Source organism: Denticeps clupeoides, chromosome 12, assembly GCF_900700375.1.
Source record: "Denticeps clupeoides chromosome 12, fDenClu1.1, whole genome shotgun sequence".
NCBI lineage: Eukaryota > Metazoa > Chordata > Actinopteri > Clupeiformes > Denticipitidae > Denticeps > Denticeps clupeoides.
This window is the reverse complement of record NC_041718.1, coordinates 15,225,126-15,248,860: the sequence shown is the minus strand read 5'-3', so window position 1 is coordinate 15,248,860 and position 23,735 is coordinate 15,225,126. Positions and strand designations below refer to the sequence as shown.

General features: G+C 39.3%; 4 protein-coding genes across 17 annotated transcripts in view; 3 read left to right on the top strand and 1 right to left on the bottom strand.

The window, feature by feature from the left end:
* The window catches only part of cenpp (centromere protein P), a 42,526-nt gene that overhangs the window by 4,341 nt on the left and 14,450 nt on the right, over positions 1 to 23,735 (bottom strand). The window lies entirely within an intron of this gene.
* Positions 702 to 9,077, top strand: ecm2 (extracellular matrix protein 2, female organ and adipocyte specific). 10 transcript variants are annotated; one of them, XM_028997368.1, is made up of 10 exons: positions 702 to 835; positions 2,252 to 2,517; positions 3,486 to 3,677; positions 4,369 to 5,073; positions 5,657 to 5,772; positions 6,624 to 6,759; positions 7,015 to 7,172; positions 7,605 to 7,744; positions 7,823 to 8,149; positions 8,262 to 9,077. In XM_028997368.1, the coding sequence occupies exons 2-10, from the start codon at positions 2,265 to 2,267 to the stop codon at positions 8,428 to 8,430; spliced, it is 2,196 nt and encodes a 731-aa protein (XP_028853201.1). In that variant the 5' UTR covers positions 702 to 835; positions 2,252 to 2,264; the 3' UTR covers positions 8,431 to 9,077. The 10 variants fall into 10 exon arrangements, with proteins under 10 accessions (XP_028853201.1, XP_028853204.1, XP_028853203.1 ...); XM_028997371.1 differs by having other exon boundaries at positions 711 to 835; positions 2,256 to 2,517; XM_028997370.1 differs by having other exon boundaries at positions 814 to 905.
* On the top strand, positions 12,199 to 15,904 carry aspn (asporin (LRR class 1)). 2 transcript variants are annotated; one of them, XM_028997380.1, is made up of 8 exons: positions 12,199 to 12,485; positions 13,093 to 13,325; positions 13,769 to 13,881; positions 13,996 to 14,209; positions 14,361 to 14,471; positions 14,568 to 14,661; positions 14,746 to 14,884; positions 14,957 to 15,904. In XM_028997380.1, the coding sequence occupies exons 2-8, from the start codon at positions 13,112 to 13,114 to the stop codon at positions 15,149 to 15,151; spliced, it is 1,080 nt and encodes a 359-aa protein (XP_028853213.1). In that variant the 5' UTR covers positions 12,199 to 12,485; positions 13,093 to 13,111; the 3' UTR covers positions 15,152 to 15,904. The 2 variants fall into 2 exon arrangements, with proteins under 2 accessions (XP_028853213.1, XP_028853211.1); XM_028997378.1 differs by having other exon boundaries at positions 13,089 to 13,325.
* omd (osteomodulin) lies at positions 19,873 to 23,295 on the top strand. The gene is made up of 3 exons (XM_028997377.1): positions 19,873 to 20,123; positions 21,777 to 22,718; positions 22,806 to 23,295. The coding sequence occupies exons 2-3, from the start codon at positions 21,788 to 21,790 to the stop codon at positions 23,051 to 23,053; spliced, it is 1,179 nt and encodes a 392-aa protein (XP_028853210.1). The 5' UTR covers positions 19,873 to 20,123; positions 21,777 to 21,787; the 3' UTR covers positions 23,054 to 23,295.

Genomic DNA, 23,735 nt, shown 5'->3' with positions numbered 1-23,735 from the left:
GTGGTGGCCTACTGGTTAAGGAAGCGGCCCCGTAATCTGAAGGTTGCTGGTTCGAACCCTGATCCTCCAAGGTACCGCTGGGGTGCCAATGAGCAAAAGTACAATCTTGCTAACAATCGTGCTGCTTTATGGTGCTGGCAGGGAGGGCTGAAAGTTATAAGTAATGGGCAACATCTGAAATATTCTCATATTACCTTCAAGGTCCACATCAGAGCTAAATAAACTCTGATCAACCAAATAAACACAATCTGCCCCATCCTACACACACGTTCAAGGAAACACACAAACAGATGAAAGCATGCAGAAATTCAAATATCCCTCCCCTGAAATTTGAGCAAAGGGGCTGGACATGGTACGGTTTTGTTTTCAGTCTCTAGCCCGTGCATCTTACATGTTGTGCAAGGCCTGGAATGGGTCCTTACTGTACGTACAACACTGTCCTGTGTTCTTCCAGAAGTATTGTTTTAACGAGAGCAGTAATGACAAGCCATGTGGCACCTCGGCACTGACAACAGTGCCCAGTGCATTTGTAACCTAGTAATTATGTGGGAGAAAATCACCAACCTCTCCCCAACCTTTGTTAGAAGTGGCAGCATCTTGTAACTGACCCCTCTTCCAATGCGGGGGCTCTCAAGGACTTCAAAAAAAGTTTCCTAAAAGCAAGCCCTGGCTAACTCTAGCAGCACAGCCCCATCTGTTTAAAACATTTATCGGTTCGGCAGACGAGCAGACGCTCTCTATCAGCCTCACGGCCACGGGCAAATCCCACAGGATTGGGAAAGGGCGGAAATATTTGTCCCAGACCCAAAAGAAAAAACCAGCAGACAAACCACTGGTAATGTACTGGGCTTTTTTTTCACACTCACACTTTTTTTTTTTTCCGCTGCTGTACTCACGCTCAGGCTGTAAGTCGACTTTCGCGTGGTGGGTGTTTTTACTTGCTAGGTGATGTTTATGGGCTTATGTTTAACTGACACTTGCTCTGCATGCCACAGTTGCCAAAGAGAGGTATGTGTACTCTGTGCATGTTATCATTTATTGTGCTCTCTATCTCGTTCCCGTGGAGGGGCGTATGACTCTAAACATTCGTCGAGGGAGACGGAAAAGTCGCGTGTAGTTCCGTACCATCAACCCACTAAAGCAAAAGTCCAGGAGAACCCAATCATAGCCGGGGATATTTATAGCCGCAGAATGAGCTTTTTCTTTTTTTAAGTACCGTTTAGTTTCATTCAGGTTCTTTCCAGTCGAGCCTTGTCATCCTAGTAGCTTGTTAATCAAACTGCTTCCACCGCTTTTTTTTTTTTCTTCTCCCTTCTTTTTCCTTTTCCACATATTTGTTTTGCCACCGTTCCAGAGCTGATTTAAGTCTAACCGCACGACTCCTAGCCTGGGGCCTGGGGTTATTCTGCAGACGGTGGGGGGGAACTCGTCCCCTTGCACACCAGCGCTTCCTGCATAGCTCAGAGAGTATGTTAGGATCCGAGCGTTTTTCCTCATGGAAACTGTTCGTGTCAAATATCTGGCCGTTCACAGCAAATATTGAGAAGGTAATTACAGCCACTCTCTTCCCCTGATCATTCCAGCTCTTCTGGACATCTCTCTTGCTGTATTATTCATCGCTCCTGTTGCTGTGTTCTAGTTAACAAGTTTAATAATGGTCACTTTGGCAGAGTAGCTAGTGTTTTAATAAGGGCAGATGATGAGAATGGAAACTGCTGGGCTGAGCAGAACTGCTGTTAGTGATGTAATTAAGTCATTTAGTGCTTGTATGGGAATGCTGATTTTTATTTATTTTTTACCCCTCCGCCAAGAGATTGAAAATGTGTTATTTACTGCTTGAGTGGCTTTATTCTTTTGGGGGAATATTAAAATACATAGAAATGCACATATATCACACCTTCTTTTCCTTATTTAATTTAACATAAACAATAAAGGCTTGATGAATTGATATGAAATGCAAACGTCAGTCTCTGTATCATCTGTATCAATTGTCAAGTGTCACTATTTTAAAGCAATCTCTTGAGAAATCATACGAGATCTAAACAGTAATTTGGTGATATAGAAAACCTGCCTAAGTCTATATAAGACATCTCATGTTGTTGGGATTGAGCATCAGTGAACAGACGTGGCAACAAAGGGCCTTAATGCTTATTGTTAGACACTTATCATTAGAGAAAAGGCGTGCAGCAACCCCATATTAAAAACAGGTATATGAAAGAGCAGCCAATCTCTCTCCCATTCGTCCTGCCAGACAGCCAGCTGCCATGAGACGGAGGTTTCTGCTGACTATGTGGTTCATGGTGTGCCTGGCCCTGGTATCGGCCCAGGAGCAGACAGGTCCATTGGGCCGGGGCAGGAGGAGAAAAGCAGAACAGAAAAGACAAAGGAGACTCAACCCCGGCCCACTGGTTCGACATGGGAGGGCACCGGTTCACAGTGGCGATGAGGGGGCAGCAATTTTCCTCGAGTCATACAAGAGCATCAGTAACCAGGAGTCAAACTACAATGTCCTTCCAGGTTGGTGCCCATCTCTAAACTACTGTCACACAGACGTTAGTAGCATGGAAATCAAGGTCATTATGCTGTTTTAATTAAGCTGCAAAAATGTTTTATGTTTGTACTACAAAGTTTGCTTGAGCATCTGCTGTGCTAATCAGAAATCCTGTTAATGAAGGACCAGAGGGACATCATAAAAATGCAATTGTGTGCAATGGTGATGGAAGCAATGAAACAAACCTTTTCCATGTTTTGTTGCAAACCGTGCCTTTGAAACCAAACTTTTATTAAGTTTTAGAAAAGTTTCATAACTCAATGTCCTTTTCTGAGTGCGTAATCTACAGTTACATGACCATACTGTCCATGATGGTGCCCATTGGGGTGTACCACAGTCACACGCTCTGACCACAGGGAAACACAGGCCTTCAAGGCCAACACTGTACATACAGCACAGCAGTACAACACAAGACATCTATGCATATGTTTCTATTAAATATCAAAGCATGATATTTCAAGTTTGTATTATAATTGCAGGCAGGGAATAAAATATGACTATTTTAAAATGATACATCGCACAGACTGAAAGTTATAGGGAAGGCTACTGAAAGTTATAGGGAAAGACACAGGGGTGACAGAGCTTTTGGATTAAATGAGGGAAATGTATCTGATGGGTTTTTCCTCTCTGCGTTCACACCACATACTTTATAGGTCTTGCATTCCTTCTAGGAACTTCACTAATTCACTTGTGTTTTTGTGGTTTTGGTTTCCATTGTAAGGCACTGTTATTGCTACCATGTGTTGATCTGTAAGCACCAAAAAACGAATAGAAGGGAAAGTGGGCAAAAAATTATAAAATTAACATTTAAAGATAATAACTATGTTTACAGAGGAAACACCAAATAACTAAACAGACTAAACAATTCAAATCTGCCAAAAAGGCAACTAGACAAAATGTAGAATACTCTCTCTATATTTACTTTCTTTTTCAGCATCTAAGACAGGGCAGTGCCAATACATGGGTATCACCATGTACGAGAAGGCTGTGTGGTCACCCAAGCCCTGTCTGACATGCCTGTGCTCAAGCGGGTCGGTAGTGTGTGACGAAGTTGCCTGCCCTCCACTGCGATGCCCACTCAGCATGGTCCCCATTGGGGAGTGCTGTCCAGTGTGCGTGGACCCAGGTACCTATTTCTCCCATGTTAACCTCTGACTCACGGCTAAGTTGTACAATGCTAGCATGTTTTTAAATGCATGCATTACATTATTGCAATACATTATTGTCACTAATAGTGTTTTCAAGAATTATACATGCTTGAAAACAAACTTAATAGCGTATTAATTAAATTTAATTCACAAAGGTGAATTGTGAATTAAACATATGCTACATTAATTCCCTGTGTTGACTAATCCAATATGATGAAATCCAGAATCTTATCAAAATAAGATTCAGTCAAAAACGGATTCACAATACAGAAATGTGCTACTTCAGAAAATTATGCTACACTCAATAGCTTGGACTGAAAGGCTGCCTTATTTAATTGCCTTTTCACAATATTCAGATGTTTTACGACACAGCACTATTGTACTAAATATGATCTGTAAGTTTCAATTTCTATTAAAGGTGAACAGGTGAATTACAAATCACAGCAGCCTTATCAAATTACTAGCAAATCAGGTGACGCTTAACAGCCTAATAATGAATGTAGGTTGGTTTATCAGGAGGTCATCCAGAAACCCCTGCTTTAGCTGTGTTGTGTTCCTGGTTCAGTGGTGATGGTCTGCTTTGTTCCTCTCTCTCTTTCACCCCTGACCTTTGCTCTTTCATGCTACTATCTCCCTCCCATGTGGATGTGTAACTGCACACCACACTAGTGCCTGACATCCCTGAACTCTCTGGTGATTCCCCAGTGCCCAATGACCCCAGCGAATCGGATCCTACGGATCTCATTAGACAACACCATATAAAGAAGATGCTGAAGCAAGAGGAGGTGCATGAGGAAGAGAACCGGTTTCATAAAGAAGTGGAGAAGAAGAAGAGGAAGAAGGAAAAGGCTGAGAGAAAGCTCAGAGAAAAGGAACAAAAGCGGAAGGAGGAGGAGGAGAGGAAACTGAGAGAAGAGGCTGAAGAAGCAGTGGCGGCGGAGGAGAGAAAGAGGCGCGAAGAAGAACAAAAGTGGCAGGAGGGCGAGAGGGTGAGGAGGATTGAGATGGAGCACAAAGAAATGCTGCAGGCTCTGGAGGAGGTAGCACAAAGAGCCGAGGAGGAAGAGCAGCGGGAACAGGAGGAAGAGGAGGAGTTTGTGTGGCTGAGAGGAGATGTCTTCCAAATGCCACCCTCAGAGCCCACCGCTGCTGCTGCTCCTCCACCCTTTCCTGAACCTCTGGAGCACACTGATGAAACAGAAGATGAGGATGTACCAGAGATAGGAGGAGAGACAGAGGAGGGGACTGAGAGGGTGACTCACTCTCTCCCAGCGGGCTGCACAATATCTGATGTCATTGTCACTTGTGAAAATGCCAAGCTCACCAGCATCCCGCCTTTGTCCATCCCTGAGCTTAAATCATTGAGTCTGGAAGGTAAGGGCATTTCCAGAAAGCCTGCAGGGTTGGTCAGACTGGAAATATGTAATAGAGAAGAAGATTTTATAACATGCCTTATGAATGTCTGTGCAAAATCGTATGTAGTTTCATTTATTTTGCACTCATATCCTGTACATTTATTGATTGATTGATTGATTGATTGATTGATTGATTGATAGGTGTATGCACAGGTTTGTACAGGATATATCCTTTGTACAGGATACAGAACTCTAATCAAGAAAGGCTTTGCTTCTAAATCACTCTGCTCACAGACTGAAAGTACTATAGAATTCTGGACTGGGAATCACAAAGAATCCCAAGATATGATTTTATTATTATACAGGCAAAATAACAATGATACCACAACACTGTCAATTCTGCAGAACAGTTCCTCTATGTTACAATAAAATAAAAGTTCAATTTCCAAATTAAAAAGAGGACATAACTCACCACATTTATATAAACACCCGCTGCCTGGTTAAAATTCCTGACTCCCCTCTCAGTATGCACATTATAAACTATATGTATCAAGGGCTAGAACATGTTGTAAGATTCACAGATGTACCTTGTAAATCCTCAGGTAACGCTATCACAGCCATCCCCGCAGAAGCCTTTAATGGCATCCCCAATCTGGAGAGGATCACATTAAGCAAGAACCTGCTCACGTCTAAGAACATTCACCCACGAGCATTTAAAGTAAGATACTCTGTGCTTTCCTCTTTTTATATATATTTAAATATGTATCAATTGTCAAGTGTCACTATTTTAAAGCAATCTCTTGAGAAATCATACGAGATCTAAACAGTAATTTGGTGATATAGAAAACCTGCCTAAGTCTATATAAGACATCTCATGTTGTTGGGATTGCGCATCAGTGAACAGACACACACACACACACACACACACACACACACACACACACACACACACACACACACACACACACACACACATATATATATATATATATATATATATATATATATATATATATATAAAGATTTCCACACATGGAAATTATTCTTACAAAGACAAACAGAATACAAAAAACAGTCAATTAACCAAAAATGGCCACTGACCACAAAAATGTTCATCCATCACAGCAGTTGTCCATGATCAGGATGTCACTTTACGACCTTCACATATACAGCAGACCTCAAGTTGTTGTAATTTATCTATCCTTATGATGATTAGAATTTTTTTTTAAAAGTGTTATACTTCTGTCTATATTAGTTGGTATACATCTATTAGTGCCAGATGCTAGCAAAAACAGTGTGCTCTTGAACTCTTTGACATTCAAGCTAAATATAGGAGAAACGTTTCTATTTTTTAAAAGAACCACATCTTCAGACTGTTTCAATCGTGGAAACACAGAGGACTATTGCAAGCGGCTACAGCCAAAAACTTATTTTATGTGAACAGACTGGAGCATCTGGAACATTCACTGGCCAGTCCATCACAGGGCATTTTATGAAATCCACTTGTTCACAGAGCACATATATCTAACAGATTTTACTAATTGTATATCTTTCTCACTGTGTTCAAAGAGCCTGAGATTTCTGAACCGTCTGTACATGGATGGAAATCTCCTTGAACAAATTCCCTCAGATTTACCGCCTACGTTGCAAGAGCTGAAGATCAATGAGAACAAGCTCAGAGAAATTGATGAAAATAGTTTTGAAGGTAGGTCATACAAAACATAACGTGTCTCTAAGGCTACAGATAAATTAAAACCGAGCAGCCATTTCTACCAGAGGAACGGGATCTGGATGGGATGTGTTCAGACAGGGCATTTTCGTCCAACAGCATATTTGATGAATATGGAGAAGGGAAACAGGCGCCAAAGAACCATGAGATTTACTACATACCCATGATGAAACATGAAATAAATAAAGGTTAAAAGATCTTTTTTGCTTTTACCATTTGCTTTCACGGTAGGATTAAACAATCTGATTACTCTGGAATTGGAAGACAATGTGCTGAGTGAAGGGAACATGGATCCCCAGGCGTTCTCACCTTTGCGGCAGCTTCTATACTTGCGGCTAGGCAGAAACCATTTCCGCACCGTCCCCCAAGGATTGCCCCCCTCCCTACTGGTGAGCCTTGCCAAACAGTCTTTGGTTAGCGTGTCAGGAACAATGTTCAAACACACTGGACGAAGTGTAATGGAATTAAGTTGTGACTGTTGCATACCCTGGCTTACTGGTGAGCCAGGTTGAACACTTGGTGGGGGACTTCAGACTTCATATGGCCACTGCTTCATAAAATGTAGTCCACCACCAAGTATCCAACCCCAAAAGCCATCTCACACACACCGCATATAACTACTGGTGGAGTATAGAAATGAATCCTACAAGTACGATACCCAGTGGGCATGGGCCATCAAATGTTTTAATTAAGCTACTCTAGAAAGTCAAAGGGTTCAGTATTTAACACTTGTAGGAAGTTATGGTTAACCACAGAATTGGTGCAATGCCATGCAAAACATTCACCTCATTTAATGATGACAGTTTTTTCACTGATAACAGGAACTTTATCTGGAAAATAACATGATTGAAGAAATATCACAAGGGGCCTTCAATCAAACCAGCAACCTCAATGTTGTTGTCCTAAGACACAATAAGATAGATGAGACACGGATTGCTCCATTAGCCTGGATCTACCACAGGTAAGTACTGAACCAAAGACAAAACCAAAGTTCTGACCATGATTATAACAATCTTTTCACCCAACCTTTTCCTGTAAGGAATCTGGAATCAATAGACCTCTCCCACAATAAGCTTTACCTAGTGCCATCCTTCCTCCCAAAGTCCTTGGTACATCTGGTGCTGGTTGGGAACCAGATTGAAAGGATTCCTGGGTACGTTTTTGCCCACATGGAGCCTGGCCTGGAGTACTTGTACCTCTCCTTCAATAAGCTGGACAGTGAGGGGGTTGAGCCTGAGTCCTTCCTTGGCTGTCACCATTCTATGACAGAGCTGTGTCTGGACCACAATCAGCTCACCAGTGTCCCCATTGGCATCAATGAGATGCCTTTCCTGCATTTCCTCAGACTCAACAACAACAAAATAAGGTGAACAACTTTGTGATGTAACTATAAGACAACAGCAAACATATGTAACCAAATAAAAAATGGAGTTCTAATTAACTGAAGATATCGAGAAATGATTTGTCTCCTTTTCCAGGACTATTGCAGAAGATTCAATCTGTGATCCCTTGAATGAAGAAGACTCGCATCTTGTGGCATTGCGGTTGGAGAACAATGTAATTGACCCAAGGAAGATCCCACCCATGGCGTTCTCTTGTGTTCGTTCTTACTCAAGTGTTGTCCTAAAACCACAGAAAAACAAATAATTGGAGTCTTTGCTTTGTTTGACAAGGTTCGGACAGTTGAGATTTCAACATCTTCCAAAAATCATTTATATATTTCATTAAATTCTTTAAATGTAATGTTGAATTTGACAAACAATCAACATTTAAACATGAGATGTGTTATGTTGGCATATTAATAGGTCTACCAGAGGTATGGAGGCAAGAGTTCAGCTGGCAGATACAACATGTCTGAAGATGCCCTAAGCTAGTGATTGTTGGCGCCCACTGAAACACATTATTGTTGACATTTAGAGAATGTTTAGGTTAGCACATACCTAAGCAAGTGATCCAAAATGTTCTCGTTCTCCTTAAGCTTCTCTTTAGGGTTTCATTTAGAAAGAGGATGCATGCATCTGAATGTTCAGAAACCAAGTAAGTCAGAAATTTTTAGTTTGATTTAAGCAGTATCCAATATGCAAGTCTACTGTCGAAGTCCAGTCAATTCTGATCGCAAGTGAATAATGAAAGAGCAAAAGTAATAATTTTTGCACAATTTTATACTGTCTGTTTTTCTTATATAAAGAATGTGTTTTTTAGTAGCCATCACAGATTTTAACCATTTCCATTTGGCTGGCACATATTAAAGTGGTGGTAACAGCATGCACTGCACAATAAATTGGAAACCTATACATGTCTCGTACATGTCTCTGGAGTTAACAGAATACTATTCTAACTGACTGAAAGCACATGTTAAAATTCATGCTCAAAACAGTACCAGTATTATAATTTCCAGACTCAAGCTCATAAATAAAAATCCAAAGCCTTTAACTTCAATAGCGGCAGCTGGCCGCTGGGATGCAACCATGAGGTCATCTTCCACAAGTTATTCCAGTATTACCAGTGAATGCCCCACTTAGAAGAAAAAATATTGAAACATCTCTCCTTTGGCTGCTTAAGATGCAGGTCTGAAAAGTCAAAGTTTGAAATATTTCCCTCATTCAGAAGCACTAACATGTGAAAAAAATCTCGGCTGTGTGGTCTGTTTTATTTTCCGTGGCATTTACTACAGATGGATTTAATTTTTTTTTTGTTTTTGGTGTCTCAAGACAACTACTTCAAACAGAAGAGAAATCTGAAACCAGTCCGCGAGAATGTCTGGATTAAGGAAATCTGTATGTGCATTGCAGCATTTCTTGTTTACTTCTTATTTCATTGTGCTCTAACATTAACACAGGTAATGAATGTACCAGATAGGTACGTGTATAAGAAGTCATTTTGGAAAACATTACACCCCTTTGGGCTCAGGTAATGCTGCACAGAAACCTGGAAATGGAAGTATTTCTGTCATGTTTTGTACCCTTGCCAACCCTCAAAATGTTGGCTCTACTGAGCATACCATCAGTACAGTTTCAGACTGTCGTTTGTGCTGTTGTAGGCACATATTGACACTGCCTGGAAAGAACATCATGTAATATTTAGGTTTTAGTAGAAATTGAGCTTTTAGCTATGTGAAAAAAATCAAAGCAATACTTTCCATGAGATCAAGAGAAATTCTGTGTGTTCTGCAAATGTTTATGTATTGGTGGTTTTCCCAGTGGTCCATTAGGAGAACAATAAAGCTTTTCTATATGAATTTGCACCCAGAACAGATACATTAAGAGCAGAGAACTGAAGTTTAATCACATTTTCTATTACTGTGTTTCCATTTGGTCATCGGTTTCCAATGACGTATACAAATGTCCACAATGTGGTTCTTTAGGAATGAGCTGGTATCTCATGACACACTCATCATACAGTTTCAATCACTGAGATAGTTTTTATCTTAATATGCACAACTCACAGATATTATATTTAATCTAAAACTACTTTTTGCGTTTCTCTCAGGAAGTAACATCCAAGTGATATACATTTTGTAAAGAAAATGTATTGAATGGGGGAAGACAAAATTGAGCAGCAACCACATTTAACTTGATGTTCTGTGTATAAAAAACAAATGACAGGTGACAGGTGATGACAGGTGATTCTGCATTCTTCTGTGTTGTGAAGGGTTTATAGTAGTGATTAGGGCTGGGTGATATGACCTAAAATAAAGTTTTTAAGCTATATCATGATGTATATTGGGGCATTGGTGGCCTAGCGGTTGAGGAAGTGGCCCCGTAATCAGAAGGTTTATATGATAATCAGAATAGCCACTGAGCAAAGCACCGTCCCCACACACTGCTCCCTGAGCGCCTTTCATGTCTGCCCACTGCTCACCAAGGGTGATGGTTAAAAGAAATGGACACATTTTGTTGTGTGCACGTGTGCTGTGCTGCAGTGTATCACAATGACAATCACTTAATTTTCATTTTGAAATTTCGTAATCCAAATCAATCCCTTTATTGCATAAAATGACACCAATGAAATGAATGTAACCTAAGTTTAATGTCGTAAAATGCTTTTATTTTAAACCAAAGTATAATATAGATAAGGTTCACAGGTTCCGCTGGACCACAGATATGCAGTTGTGGAAAAGTGGATCACAAGTTGTCTGCCCTTTCTCTCACTGAAATATACAATTCTGTACAATTCTGAAGTGTCTTTAGGTAGGGTGACCATAAGTCTTTTTGAGACCTGAAAATTGCGTCCGATCTTTACAATTGTCTGGGTTTTTGTGCTGCCTAGCGCTAGTGGATCAGTCTCAGGCCCACTTGCGTTAGTGGAAGTATTGCTAATAACTCGCTCGCACAAGTGAACCAGCATGACCAGATTTTAGAAAAAAAGGACCCCTTAGTGCGAGCGACAGGGGGGGGGGGGGCGCCAGTGCAAGTGAATAGGTATAGGTAGAATGCTCCTGGCATGACGAATGCTTAGGCAACAACTGACGAGAGACTCAGTGATGCTAAACCAGTTTTTGGTTTCGTTGCGTTAGCTTCTGAGCTTTCAGACAATCCTGGTACAGACTTGGGTGCAGATGTTTGAAATAAGTTCCTCCTTTTGGTTTTACAGGCTTCTTGCACTCCATGCATATTGCCATGGCCTGTTCTGTATCTGTTTGTTTGTATCCTAAATAATTCTACAACACTGAAGTAGCTGCTTTTTTGGTAATTAATTTTTTCAGCAGTACCTCTTCCAGCCATCATCGTTCACCACCATAACTTCAATAGGTTCACTCCACAGAGTAATCCGCTGCGTAATGGTGTGACATCTTTATACCATGAAAAGTTTTTTTCCAAGCAAAATATTTTACTGGAATTATTGTGAATGTCCTGTCTCTAGCAGGCAGTTGATCTCGTTATATGATCTGTTTCTAACAGCTACTTTAAGGATGGGCCAAAAACTGTCAAACTTGTTCACACAAGAAACATGGCCTGCAGCTACTGACTCTCATCATCAAGTGATGGAAAATTATGTTACTTCAATTCTACATAACTCATCAAATAGAACTCAAATATGTTCCTCTGAGTTTCTGTCATTACCTTAGGGTACAGTTTATATGTTATATAACAGATTCACCAGAATGGCAGAAAGGCAGCTATGCTGACAAACGTCACAGCCACATTTCTATGCCTTTAAAATCGCTGGGCATTTTTGAAGACCCGCAACTTGCTTAAATCATTAGGCTTATATCTTCTAGCCACGCACTCTCCAAAAGCCTAACATTTCCTCATTCCAGCAGACAGCCATTTAAATACATGTCTGATATTTAATATGGCAGAAGGCCACCCACTTCCTCAGCTGAGGGACCCTCCAGCGGATCCCATATATAAAGACTTAGAATACAAAATATCCACTAACAATTTTGGCATGGTTTCAGACCCTGATGAGAAACATATGACTGGGTAACAATGGGCTTTCAACAGTAGTGCAGAACAGGGATGCTGTGATCTGAGTGAGTGCCTTATTCATGCACAGCCCTTCATGGCAGCAGCAGTAGCGTACCCTGCTCTCATTCAGGAATTTAGCTCTTTTTTGGGGGGGTTCCACTTAGTTGCTGCTTGACTTTGCAGCAGCCAGCTCTTGCGGAACTACAGTTCAGAACACCTCAAAGTTTTTATTTCTGCCCCATCTGGAAGTGGATTTTTTGGGGAGATTAATAAGGATAACATTTTTCACAGGTATGTTATATTAACTGTACATTAAATTAAATTAATTGTATTGCTGAATTGTTTCAGGTTATTTCTTTTCAGTTCTTATACATGCTGTATTACACTGTATTACAATGATTTGAACAAAAGCATGTTTTGCATCTTCTGGGGCATTTAGAATCATTCAAATTTAATTTTAGGGACTATTATTAATTGCACAAATGTGTAAGATGCTTAATATTTTTTACACAGGCTCTACAAAAAATAAAAACATCTAGTTTGCTTTGTTTTCTATCAATCTGACATGTATGGGAAGCTCATGTACTTTCCGTGAGTTGCATTACTAACTAAACATCACTAAATAATGTCTATTTTTAACAGTGTGATTTTACAGTTCTATAAACTTAAGTCGGGTGGCTTTAGTGATTCTCTTGCATGTTGCGAGTTAAACAGATTCTAATTTGGACTGTAATAGATCATTCCAATTGTATGGTAGATCAACTCTTATGAACCCTTACAGCGATCACTGTTTTATTTTCAATAACTGTTTTATTTTCAATAAAACAGTGCTTAACAATTTTCAATAAAACAGTGCTACACTGCAGTGCTCAATGTCTCTGTCTTTCTGTCCAGTCAGACAACAAACGCTGTGCATCATGAGGCTATTTCTACTACTCTCCCTCATAATGCTGTGTCAAGGGAAACCATATCGGCCAATGAGCATCAAGGATTTAATGAAGATCCATGACGCAATGCTGCAGGATGCTAGAGATGATGACAACGACGACGATGACGATTATGACAACGACCTTCTGGACTGTCCACGTGACTGTCAGTGTGTATCAAGAGTGGTTCAGTGTTCAGACAAGGGTGAGAGGAATTGTTTTCATGAGTCATTTGCACTGCTAGAAGTTAACAACTTGTTAAAATTGTTAAGCATGTGCTAACAGAACATAATAAGTGCTATAATAAAGCATGCAAGTCACAGATTGAAGGCCATTTTCTGTGTCCATATGTAGTTTCGCCAACAATGGAATTAGAAATAAAGGGCCCCACAAGCGTTCCTGTACTTTCCAGTAAATAATGCCAAGCTTCATTAAAGCATTGGCCAAGGTGCTGCCCAACGCCACAGGGGGGAAATCTGTGTATATTCTCTGCAGTTACACAGCAGGAGGCTGGAATCTGAGAAGGGGGAGTGAAGGTTCGGGTACTCTCCTCATTGATGCAACAGCGACTCCTGCTGTTAGAGGAGCTGGCTACAGAGCTTCCATCTCCATATATGTTAAACACAAATAATCATTTTTCCCACGCAGCCTTATCACAAGTACCAGACAACATTCCAGCTGATACAGTGATGCTTGATCTCCAAAACAACTACATCCCGGAGATCAAGGAAAATGACTTCAAAGACTTGGAGAACCTTTATGTAAGAAGGAATGCTTAAGTAACATGGAACAATGTTTTTCCCTATAGAACAATATATTACATAATTCTGCACTTAAATCTGATAGAGAACCATGTAATTTTTGTGTCACTTTAGGCCCTGTTCTTACCCAACAATGAGATCTCACAAATTCATCCACGGGCATTCCGCAGCATGAATAAATTGAGACTTCTATACCTCTCCTACAACATGTTGACCCAAATACCAGCCAACTTGCCAAAGAACATTCTGGAGCTCCGCCTGAGTGACAACCAAATCAACAGAATTCAGAAAGATGCATTCAAGGGAATGATTTCCTTGCAGGTTTTGGGTAGGATTTTATCGCACTGCAAATCATGCCCTGTATTTGGAAATAACAGAATCATACAACTAGTCATTTCAATTGTATTTAGAAAAGTTTGGCTAACCTTAAATCTTGGGATACTAATGATGAGAGACACTACATTTGTTTGTTGACACAGAAATGACTGCAAATCCCCTGGCAAACAGCGGCATTGAACTGGGAGCTTTTGATGCAATGTCAACTCTTTATCTCAGGATAGCAGAGGCAAAGCTTACTGCTGTTCCAAAAGGTAGCAAACTGACATCAGAATTACATTATTTATCACATTTCTCCATCAGTATAACTTCTAAATGTGTATAATATTGTTGACAACATTCTCATTCAGAGCTACCCAGTTCTCTGATTGAGCTTCACTTGGATTACAACAAGATCGCAAAAGTGGAAGTGGAAGACTTTCTTAGATATAAAAAACTACAAAGGTAAATGACTGCAGATAAGAGAAAATTATGTTTCACATACATATTACAGACATTAGTATCACCACCACAAACTTTGTTTGCCAGACTGGGATTAGAGTTCAACCAAATCAAGTATGTGGAAAATGGAAGCTTGGCTGCCATTCCCAACGTCAGAGAGATTCACCTTGACCATAACAGACTGAAACGAGTTCCACCAGGTTTCAATTCCCTCAAGTATCTACAGGTAAACATTCATCACTGAGTTTTGCATATAAATGTCTGTCAATTTGCCTAAACTCCTCTCCCCTTCTCACAGGTGTTGTACCTCCATGCTAACAAAATACAATACGTAGGGGCCGATGACTTTTGCCCTACTGGAGGGAGGGTGAAAAAAACCCTCTATAACGGCATCAGCCTTTTTGCAAACCCTGTCAGATACTGGGAGATCCAACCAACCGCATTTCGCTGTGTGTCAAGCCGAGGGATCCACCTGGGAAACAGGAAAAAGTGAACGTGGCTGCCTTGCTGCGATTCCAGGTCCTTCCACCAAGAGGCACCACTCAACCTAAACATGTGCCTTAAACTTCATTCTATTTCTGAAAGCCCAATAAGCTAGCTGCACTGGTCATAAATGGTGATTTACATCATCAAATATGAAAGCATAATTCCAGTGCTGTACAACTGGTTGTAGCAGGGCCATGAGGGATCATTACTTGAATATATAAAGGTGGATCAAACATAAAATCAATAATGTTGAAACCCTAAGGATGTTAAATTGTTGAACAGGAAGATAAGGATCTCATAAGAATATGAAGAGCAGTTTCCCTGCCTATTAAAGCTTTTTGCAATTGAAAACCAGGTAAATGAGGTAAACTAGGAAAATGACCACTTTCCTGCTGATAAAGTGTAGGGCCAAACAATCTTACCATTATATTTAACTGTTTTTCATTAAGGTATGTTATCAACACAGAGAAATATTTTTGCCATAACTTTCAGTGCTTCATACACTAAAATTGTACTGAAATGAAGGCCAAGTAGTTCTTTAGCAGTAAATCTGATGCATATGAAATACTGTAAAAATATGCAAACACAACTAAAAACTGTATGACAAAAAGCATTATGATGAAGACCAATGCGAACAAATAAATCCTGACAATGGTGCTATTCATACCTTAAAGTTGTACTTAAATGATCTCATTCACACATTGTGTATTGCTTTTCTCTATTCGGTAAGTACGTACTTAATAAAATGCCTCTAAAATGGCTTACTGAGGTGTCAGTACTCCTGTTGTACCAGCAGATGGACCCTTAAAGTCACACTATGCCATGTTCGAGGACTATTTCTCCTGAAAAGAAACATGCAGCATATTGTGCATCCTACTCACTTTCCAAAAGCCTACACCAAATATGGTAATTATGAAATAAATATACAATTTAAGTAAAAATATGGTGGTGGTAACCTAGTGGATAACACACTCACCTATGAACCAGAAGACCCAGGTTCAAATCCCACTTACCACCATTGTGTCCCAGAGCAAGACACTTAACCCTAAGTTGCTCCAGGGGGACTGTCCCTGTAACTACTGATTGCAAGTCGCTCTGGATAAGGGCGTCTGATAAATGCTGTAAATGTAAATGTAAATCAGCAACTCTAAAATGATCTACTTTTGCAAAACACAAAATAGTGCACATATAGATTAGTTTTATGTGTGCATGAGATTAATTGTTTTAAATAATATGTTGTTTTTCTCTGGCATCATTGGGAAGTCTATCTTTAAAAAATTATAACAATTGCATTATTTTGTAGAAGTTCAAATTTAACTGAATAGAGGCTCAATTAGGTTATTACACACACACACACACACACACACACACACACACAAGCACACACACTATACATATACCTATATACTAGGTAGGAAGGTATGTAAGAACATTATTAATCCCCCAGAAAGGTTCCTCCAGGAAAATCAGGTTCAAGCATAAAAATATAAGATATATAAAGCAATTTAAGAAATACGATGAATAAAAAATATCCTAAAATATTAAAAGTATAAAAATGGCAGCAATCACACAGATGCACTGAGTAAAAATAAATAGTGGTGATTAAAAGTAATAATTAAATAGTTATTGCTAAGGTAAATTGAACATTCATGTGTCCTATTGCATAGCCAGTAGTATTTGTTTGTCCAGTTTGTGTTTGGTTAGGATAATTGGCCCTGTTGCCCCTCCTGCCCCACAGCGAGCAGTTAAAGTGTGAGTGTGGGACAAAGGAGTTTTTAAGTTGGTCACTGAACAGGCTCCACTGGTTGTTTATGACAGTGTGCAGAGGGTACTAAGTACTTTACACTTAGGCACAAAGATTTTTACCAGAAAAAAGCACTCAGACCAAAACTAAACACCACACACACTATCCATCCATTTTCTTTTTCTAATCATGACTTGAAGTCGTAGAGACTTCAGGAGGAGAGAGAGAGAGAGAGAGAGAGAGAGACTGCTTGTGCTCAGGAAACATATGGAATAAATCTGCAGGTTGGCCAAGGCCGCTGCTGCCACGTCTCACATACCGACCTCTCCTGAAAACGCACAGCAGGTTTGGACCATTTATGTGTTCCTAGTCTGGTCTAACACCTGGGGGAGATGGACACACCAGTGCTTCAAGCCGTAGTTGACTTCTCTTAAACACCCATATAACCCTTAGATCATTAAAAGCTTGGCTGCACTACACAAGCTTATTTCATTGGCTGCAGCAAACCAAACACATAAACGGACGCTTGTTTTGAAAATGTCAGGTGACTGTTGTGTCTGCCCTCAGTGTCGCAATGTCTCGTCTTAAGCACTCAAGCACCAACACAAGTGCCCATCATAAATGCTGAGTGTCTTCGAATTTGCTTGCCGTTTAAACACGGCTGAAAACATTTCACAACAACAGTTTCTGTCAGGGTGAGGAAAAGGTTTCAAAAGTATACCAGTATATCTCCATCCTATGTGGCTTGGTTTGTTACATAGAGTGACTGTAAGCTAATCTCTACAAAACGAACCTTATTTATTATCAAGATTTTTAGCAAAATTAAAATCATGCCTAAATATGGTATATTTTGTTGCTCTCTGTTTAATTTAAAACACATTGGCTAGCTCTAGAGTTTTGATTATTTTTATGGATAATGCAACAACACATCAATGCAGTTTAGAATAGAATCACTGGCCTTATGTTACTGAAATTGTTGTGCATGTGTGGAGGAAATTTCACCTCCCAGGCTGCCTCCATGTCAGTATAGGTCAATCTCCAAAAAACAATTGTTTCTGTGCCAGTAACAATCCCATCCACATCAATGCTCTTCAATTGTTGGCCATGACAAAATATGCCACAAAACGCTGAATTTGTATAAAACCAGTGATTGTAAGTGTCCATTAAAACCTTGACATAAACAACAAATGAACAAGCTATGTTATCAGAGTAAAAAAAATATTTTATAACAGTGCAGATAACACTTAACATAAAGGGATAATCTGTGGTTTTCATAGAAAGTATCATTACTATTTGAGGATCCTGTAAATGAACGCAAGCACTAAACTTCCTTTGTGAGCACCACGCTGCACATGACCTTTGAAGAGAGGTGACGCCAGGAGGCGGGCTTTATCAAGTTTTTGATACATTAGCTTGAACAAAACCTGCTCCAAATTAAAACTGGGACCTGCCTAGTGATGCTGATTGATAGATGGCAAATTTATAAACTGCATTTTTTGAGCGAGCAAAAAGTGAAAACTCAAGATAGCGGAAAATTAATGAAAATACCATAATTTTATTAGACATCACATCCAGATACAACACTAGTCAACCCAAAATCTAGTTTCCTCATTTAGTCATAAATTTGTATCTGATCAAGTGCTATAATGATCCAAGCTTTTGGGATTTTGCTACGACTTTATACTCCCAGTGTACATGACTGGTAATACCTGGCAGCTATTAATTTAACTAACGCCTGTACTTTCCACACAGGCTTACCATGCAAACTGATAAAGTGTTAGGGGTTTTAATGTTTTAAGCTGGTATAACAACTACTGTGTTTCACAACTGAAGTTGAATGGAAGTGAGATTTAGAGTAGGAGTAATACAGAAGCGAGGTAAAATCAAATAGAAACATTTTGAACGGTGCGCTGGCTTACTCTCCATTTGAAGACAGTATTTTGAGGAGACAATTACTCACTGCAAGTTCTTACTCTGGTAAGTATTCTGCTACTGTACAATGTTAAACATCACATTACATTTTCAATAAAACTTTTTTTTATGAGGAAAACTTTAAATAATAGTCACTTAATGCAACTGGGCATACCAAATAAAAAATGGTCATTTACAGAGTTACATACTTGTGCTCTGGTGTTAATGTGTAAAACATTAAGGTGCAAATGTTAAGTGGTACAGTGGATTCTTGTGAAGTCCTGTGAAGTTTACAGAAGCCTCAGGGGGACAGAGGTAACCATGGTGGTTCAGCGCCTGGCATCAATAAAGACATCGCCTTTGGCAGTTTTACTGTAATGTGGGGTGTAGCTGTGCAAAAATAAATCTAGCTACTCAGAGGATTAATGCCCAGGTCTGTCTGGCCCATCACACCACCTCCCCCAAGAAAAACAACACCATGCATGGGTCATAAGAGACTGTCTGAGGTTTTTCTCTTAGACAGAAGGAGAGCTGGAACAGGGAGAAAGCAGTTGAACAGACATGAGCCGTAGTAAAAAGGGAAAATAAATGTATTCGGATATTTAATTAAAGCAGGCTTAATTTACGATGCCTAAGATCTCATAAAAACAATGCCTGCTGTGTTGAAAAGAGTAGAATAAAAGTAAACAACATTAAGGGTATTGCCAATTCTGTTTAAGAAAAAATGCCCATATACAAAGAGAGAGAAATTACTTCTAAAGTTTTCATTAAATAAAAATTAACTCTGACTCTGCAGTTGGCCTTCTCTCCCATGGGAAAATGTCTGTAAGTTTTAGTCGAGAGATTCTGGACTGCAATACTGTCACTTTGTGTTCATTACACATAACTGGCCTGGGCCTTAGACTGACATTTAGAATGGCCAGACAATAAAGACATACTATTCTTAAGATTATCTGAATAATGCTCTGTAGTGCCACATCTTTAACTAAACTCTTCTCTCACCTCTTTTCAACAAAAGAAAAAAGAAAAGAACAGATGAGAGGAAAAAAGACGAGACCACAGGACGAGACTGAGGTCACTGAGCACATGTACCCGAAAGCTTCCAGAATAATTTTCACTGCAGAAAGGCAGATCTCAATCTAGTCCAAGAGGGGGACTATAGCTGCAGTCTTTCAGTCCAGTCCCAGGAGAAAAGTAAAACTTTTCAAGCTTAACGGATCACCAACTTTTTACTTTTTCTTTTCTTGTTGGCATCCATCTAGGTGGCAGTGGGTACGCAATATTTGGCGTGTACCACCAAGTGGGACAATAACCCCCTTTACAGGTATGGTGCTTTTACACAGTGCATGCCATGAACAGTGATATCAAAATAATATTGGTAGCTTTTTCCAAAATATTGAAAAATTTACATTATTTACATGGGCAGATTTCAGATAAAAAAAATTTAAGTTGTCTCTCTCCGTAATTAAAAAAAACTTTTCAAACATTATTCATACTGCACCAACATCACACTATAAACTTCCACAAAGAAAACGCTGTCAAAAACAGCACCTGTCTAGCCACCAAAAATTTCTTTCACTAATCACAGGAAGAGAATAAGAGAATACAGACTGTTTTAAAGGCAGGAAAGAAATTGTATATGATGTTATATTTTCCATAGCTCCTTAAAATGGGTGTGTAAAATTTGTTCAAATGTCAAAATCACTTATTCCTCTCAAAACTAGTGTAATGTATGAAAAACGTATAGCATATTTTACACATTTGACAAATCAACTGACCTAATTTATACCTTTTTTTCTTAAATCAGAAAAAAAATATTCTTAAAATGTGAAAATAACATGTTTGATGACACTGTGCTTGCAGACAAAACACATGTGGAGGTTTGTGAAGTTTAAATAAGAACCAAATGTCAGACATCATCCTCCTGAGTGTAGTAGTATTCAAGCTTTCAAGGAAGAGCCAGTATGTGTTGGTGCCAACCATATGCAAGTGATTTCTAGACTAAGTGAGTTCAATGTAACTTAATGCTCTCTTGCATTTTAAAAGATGTTCAGAAAGAGATTGGAAAGTATATCATGCGTATGAGTGTGAATCTTTAGTAAAATACTGGAAATAGTTATGCCCATTTAAACTCAAAACACAAAGCACACACTTCTGAATATTGCAATGGTATCATGTATACCTTTGTCATTTGGCTTAAGAGGTTTGATATTAAAATATTGTTAAACAAGTAAAAAAAAAACCTTTATTACAATGTATTGTGGTTGCTATGAAGGCGGCATGCAATGCCTAAACACAAATGTAGGCATAAACACTCAATGCCCATGCAACACAATGAAAACAAAAAAGTAATTGTAACCAACACATGTCCCTGGTATACCATAAAAGATGGTCTGACTCTGAAGAAAAACCACAGACAGATGGGGCTTACAAGAACATAATACATAAAAGAGGAATAAACACAGACTTGTACTAAACAAAAGGCAGAGAACTGACATAAAAAACACTTGCTTGTTCATAGACGTTACGCTGACGTTACGCTGAACAATTTCAGGCAGACTAACCAATCAGGTCGCATACTCAAGACTATTAATAAAGTCTCACTTTATTAACAGGAAACAGGCACAAAGTCAGAAAACAACATTTCTTATCATTAGCAAAGGTTTGCCAAAAGTTAAGTGTGTAAGTGAGTAAGTTGGTTGGCATGGTCTATATCTTGTTGCAAGTGCTCAAGGGAACTGGAGTGTGAAGCAGCAGCAACGGTCAATGTGATAACATTGGTGCACTGTAATTGTCTACCCACAATAGTCAGATATTATACTACATCTTTCACATTGTTTTAGGGTTCGCAAACTATATGTCACGAAATACAGATTAATAAACATTTTATGCTGTGTTTCCTGCTAAATGTGAGAAATTAAGTTCAAGTCCTGTTCACGTGAACTGAAATCAAGACTAATCAGTTTTTTCTTGACAGGTTAAAAAAAAATGTGCATACTGGATAAATGGCCCATACTAGTTCTCTTGATTGGATCCACAGTAATATGTCAAGAATATGACTATGCAGAGTATGACACTGGGACAGATGCCCTGCCTGAGCATGAATTCCTGGCTCCTCAGCCTTCAGAATATGTAGACCCTCAAATATTCTACACAAACGAGTGTGCCAGTGAGTGCTTCTGTCCTCCGGCTTATCCTTTTGCTATGTACTGCGACCACCGAAAGCTGAAGGCTATTCCCGGCATTCCCAGACACATCCGCCACCTATACATTCAGTTTAATGACATCGAAGAAATCACAGTCAAGCCTTTCGCCAATTCCACATCCCTTAGGGAGATAAATCTGAGCCACAACAAACTCAAGTCTGCACTGGTGGAGCGAGGCGTGTTTGCAAAGCTCAGTGATCTCATTGAGCTTCACCTGGAGCACAATGACCTGGAAGAAGTGCCTCCTTCTCTACCCAAGACAATCCAGAGGCTATACATGGGCTTCAACAGGATCTCAAAAGTCTCTGCAGATACAATGAAAGGACTGAGTAGCATATCCATTCTTGACCTATGCAACAACAGGCTAACAGATGCAGGAGTTAAGGGCAAGATCCTGTCTGGAATGAAGAACCTTCAGCAGATTACCATGTGCGGCAACAAGCTAAAATCCATGCCCTCAGATCTACCGACATCTGTGCTGCAGTTGTCCCTCGAGAACAACTCAATTGCCTCCATTCCTGAGGGCTACTTTAGGAAGACTCCCCATCTCATGTCAATCCGACTATCTTATAACAAGCTAAAGTCTGTTCCGTACACTGTCTTCAACTTGTCAAATCTGATGGAGCTTAATCTGGGCCATAACCAGCTATCCAGGGCCTTCTTCATCCCCAAAACCCTGGAACACTTGTACATAAATCACAATGACTTTAAGGGTATGTCTGAATTTACTTATGGAAAATATGTCATAAGAACACATGAAAAGGTACCAATTAATACTGTCTGATTTATTTCCCCCACAGATGTAAATGTCTCCCTAATGTGCCCATCCTTGGACCAAAATGACGCAAATAAATTGACCTATATTCGTCTTGATAACAACATGCTAAAAGGCCATGTGGACTACTATGTCTACAGGTGCTTCCCACAGATTCAAATCATTTTTTATGGTGAACAAATGAAGGTGGACACTCTGCCAAAGAAACCCGAAAAGCCAATGATGAAAAGAAAAAACGAAGTAAACAAAGCCTTTGAGAAAGAAGATTACTAAAGCATAGTAATCTTACATGTGTATTAACACACCTAAGGTGTACATTACAGCACAATGGTGACTAATAAGATCAGTCTGACTGGATTAAAAAAACGAAATAATATTAATATTTATATTATTTGGTAAACGATGGTAACAACGACAGTGTTATGCATGCTTATAGAGAACAGGATATTTTCTTCAATGATGCAGCTGTTTTTGCTTGAAATAACACACCAGATAATAAAATGTTGTAAAATGCAGTGTATTTTTGAAGTGTGTGTTTAAACCATGTGATTTTGTCTATAGAAATGTTTTGAACCCTGTTATTAGCTGATGATGTGTGTGGACGGCACCAGTTACTGAATCAGTGCATTCTAGGTAGATTAAGGCATTAAGATCAGAAAAAAATCCATTCTATGTATTGGGTTTTAAAAGCATATAAAAACAAATCTTTTCTGTTATCTGGTAACATTTCACATTAAAGTAATAAATAAGTAAATTAGCCATAGCTCAGAGTGATCTAAATTTGGCTAACCCTTTACAGACATTTATTATTGTCAGATATCTTCCTAATTTTTGTCTATTCTCCATGACATAGTCTAACAGAGGAGTGCTGTTTATGCTGACATGTACTGAAGATCATCTTAAAGAGATCATAATGATAAGTCTTACCAATATTCAATACATTTCTGAAGCTGCT

Excerpts from the sequence above, each read along its gene's own strand:
- omd (XM_028997377.1), top strand. The coding sequence starts at position 21,788 with ATGTGCATACTGGATAAATGGCCCATACTAGTTCTCTTGATTGGATCC. Across the intron at positions 22,719-22,805 it reads AAATCACAATGACTTTAAGG|ATGTAAATGTCTCCCTAATG; the intron begins GTATGTCTGAAT and ends TTTCCCCCACAG.
- aspn (XM_028997380.1), top strand. The coding sequence starts at position 13,112 with ATGAGGCTATTTCTACTACTCTCCCTCATAATGCTGTGTCAAGGGAAA. Across the intron at positions 13,882-13,995 it reads AAGACTTGGAGAACCTTTAT|GCCCTGTTCTTACCCAACAA; the intron begins GTAAGAAGGAAT and ends GTGTCACTTTAG. Across the intron at positions 14,210-14,360 it reads GATTTCCTTGCAGGTTTTGG|AAATGACTGCAAATCCCCTG; the intron begins GTAGGATTTTAT and ends TTGTTGACACAG.
- ecm2 (XM_028997366.1), top strand. The coding sequence starts at position 1,470 with ATGTTAGGATCCGAGCGTTTTTCCTCATGGAAACTGTTCGTGTCAAAT. Across the intron at positions 6,760-7,014 it reads TGATGAAAATAGTTTTGAAG|GATTAAACAATCTGATTACT; the intron begins GTAGGTCATACA and ends CTTTCACGGTAG. Across the intron at positions 7,173-7,604 it reads GATTGCCCCCCTCCCTACTG|GAACTTTATCTGGAAAATAA; the intron begins GTGAGCCTTGCC and ends CACTGATAACAG.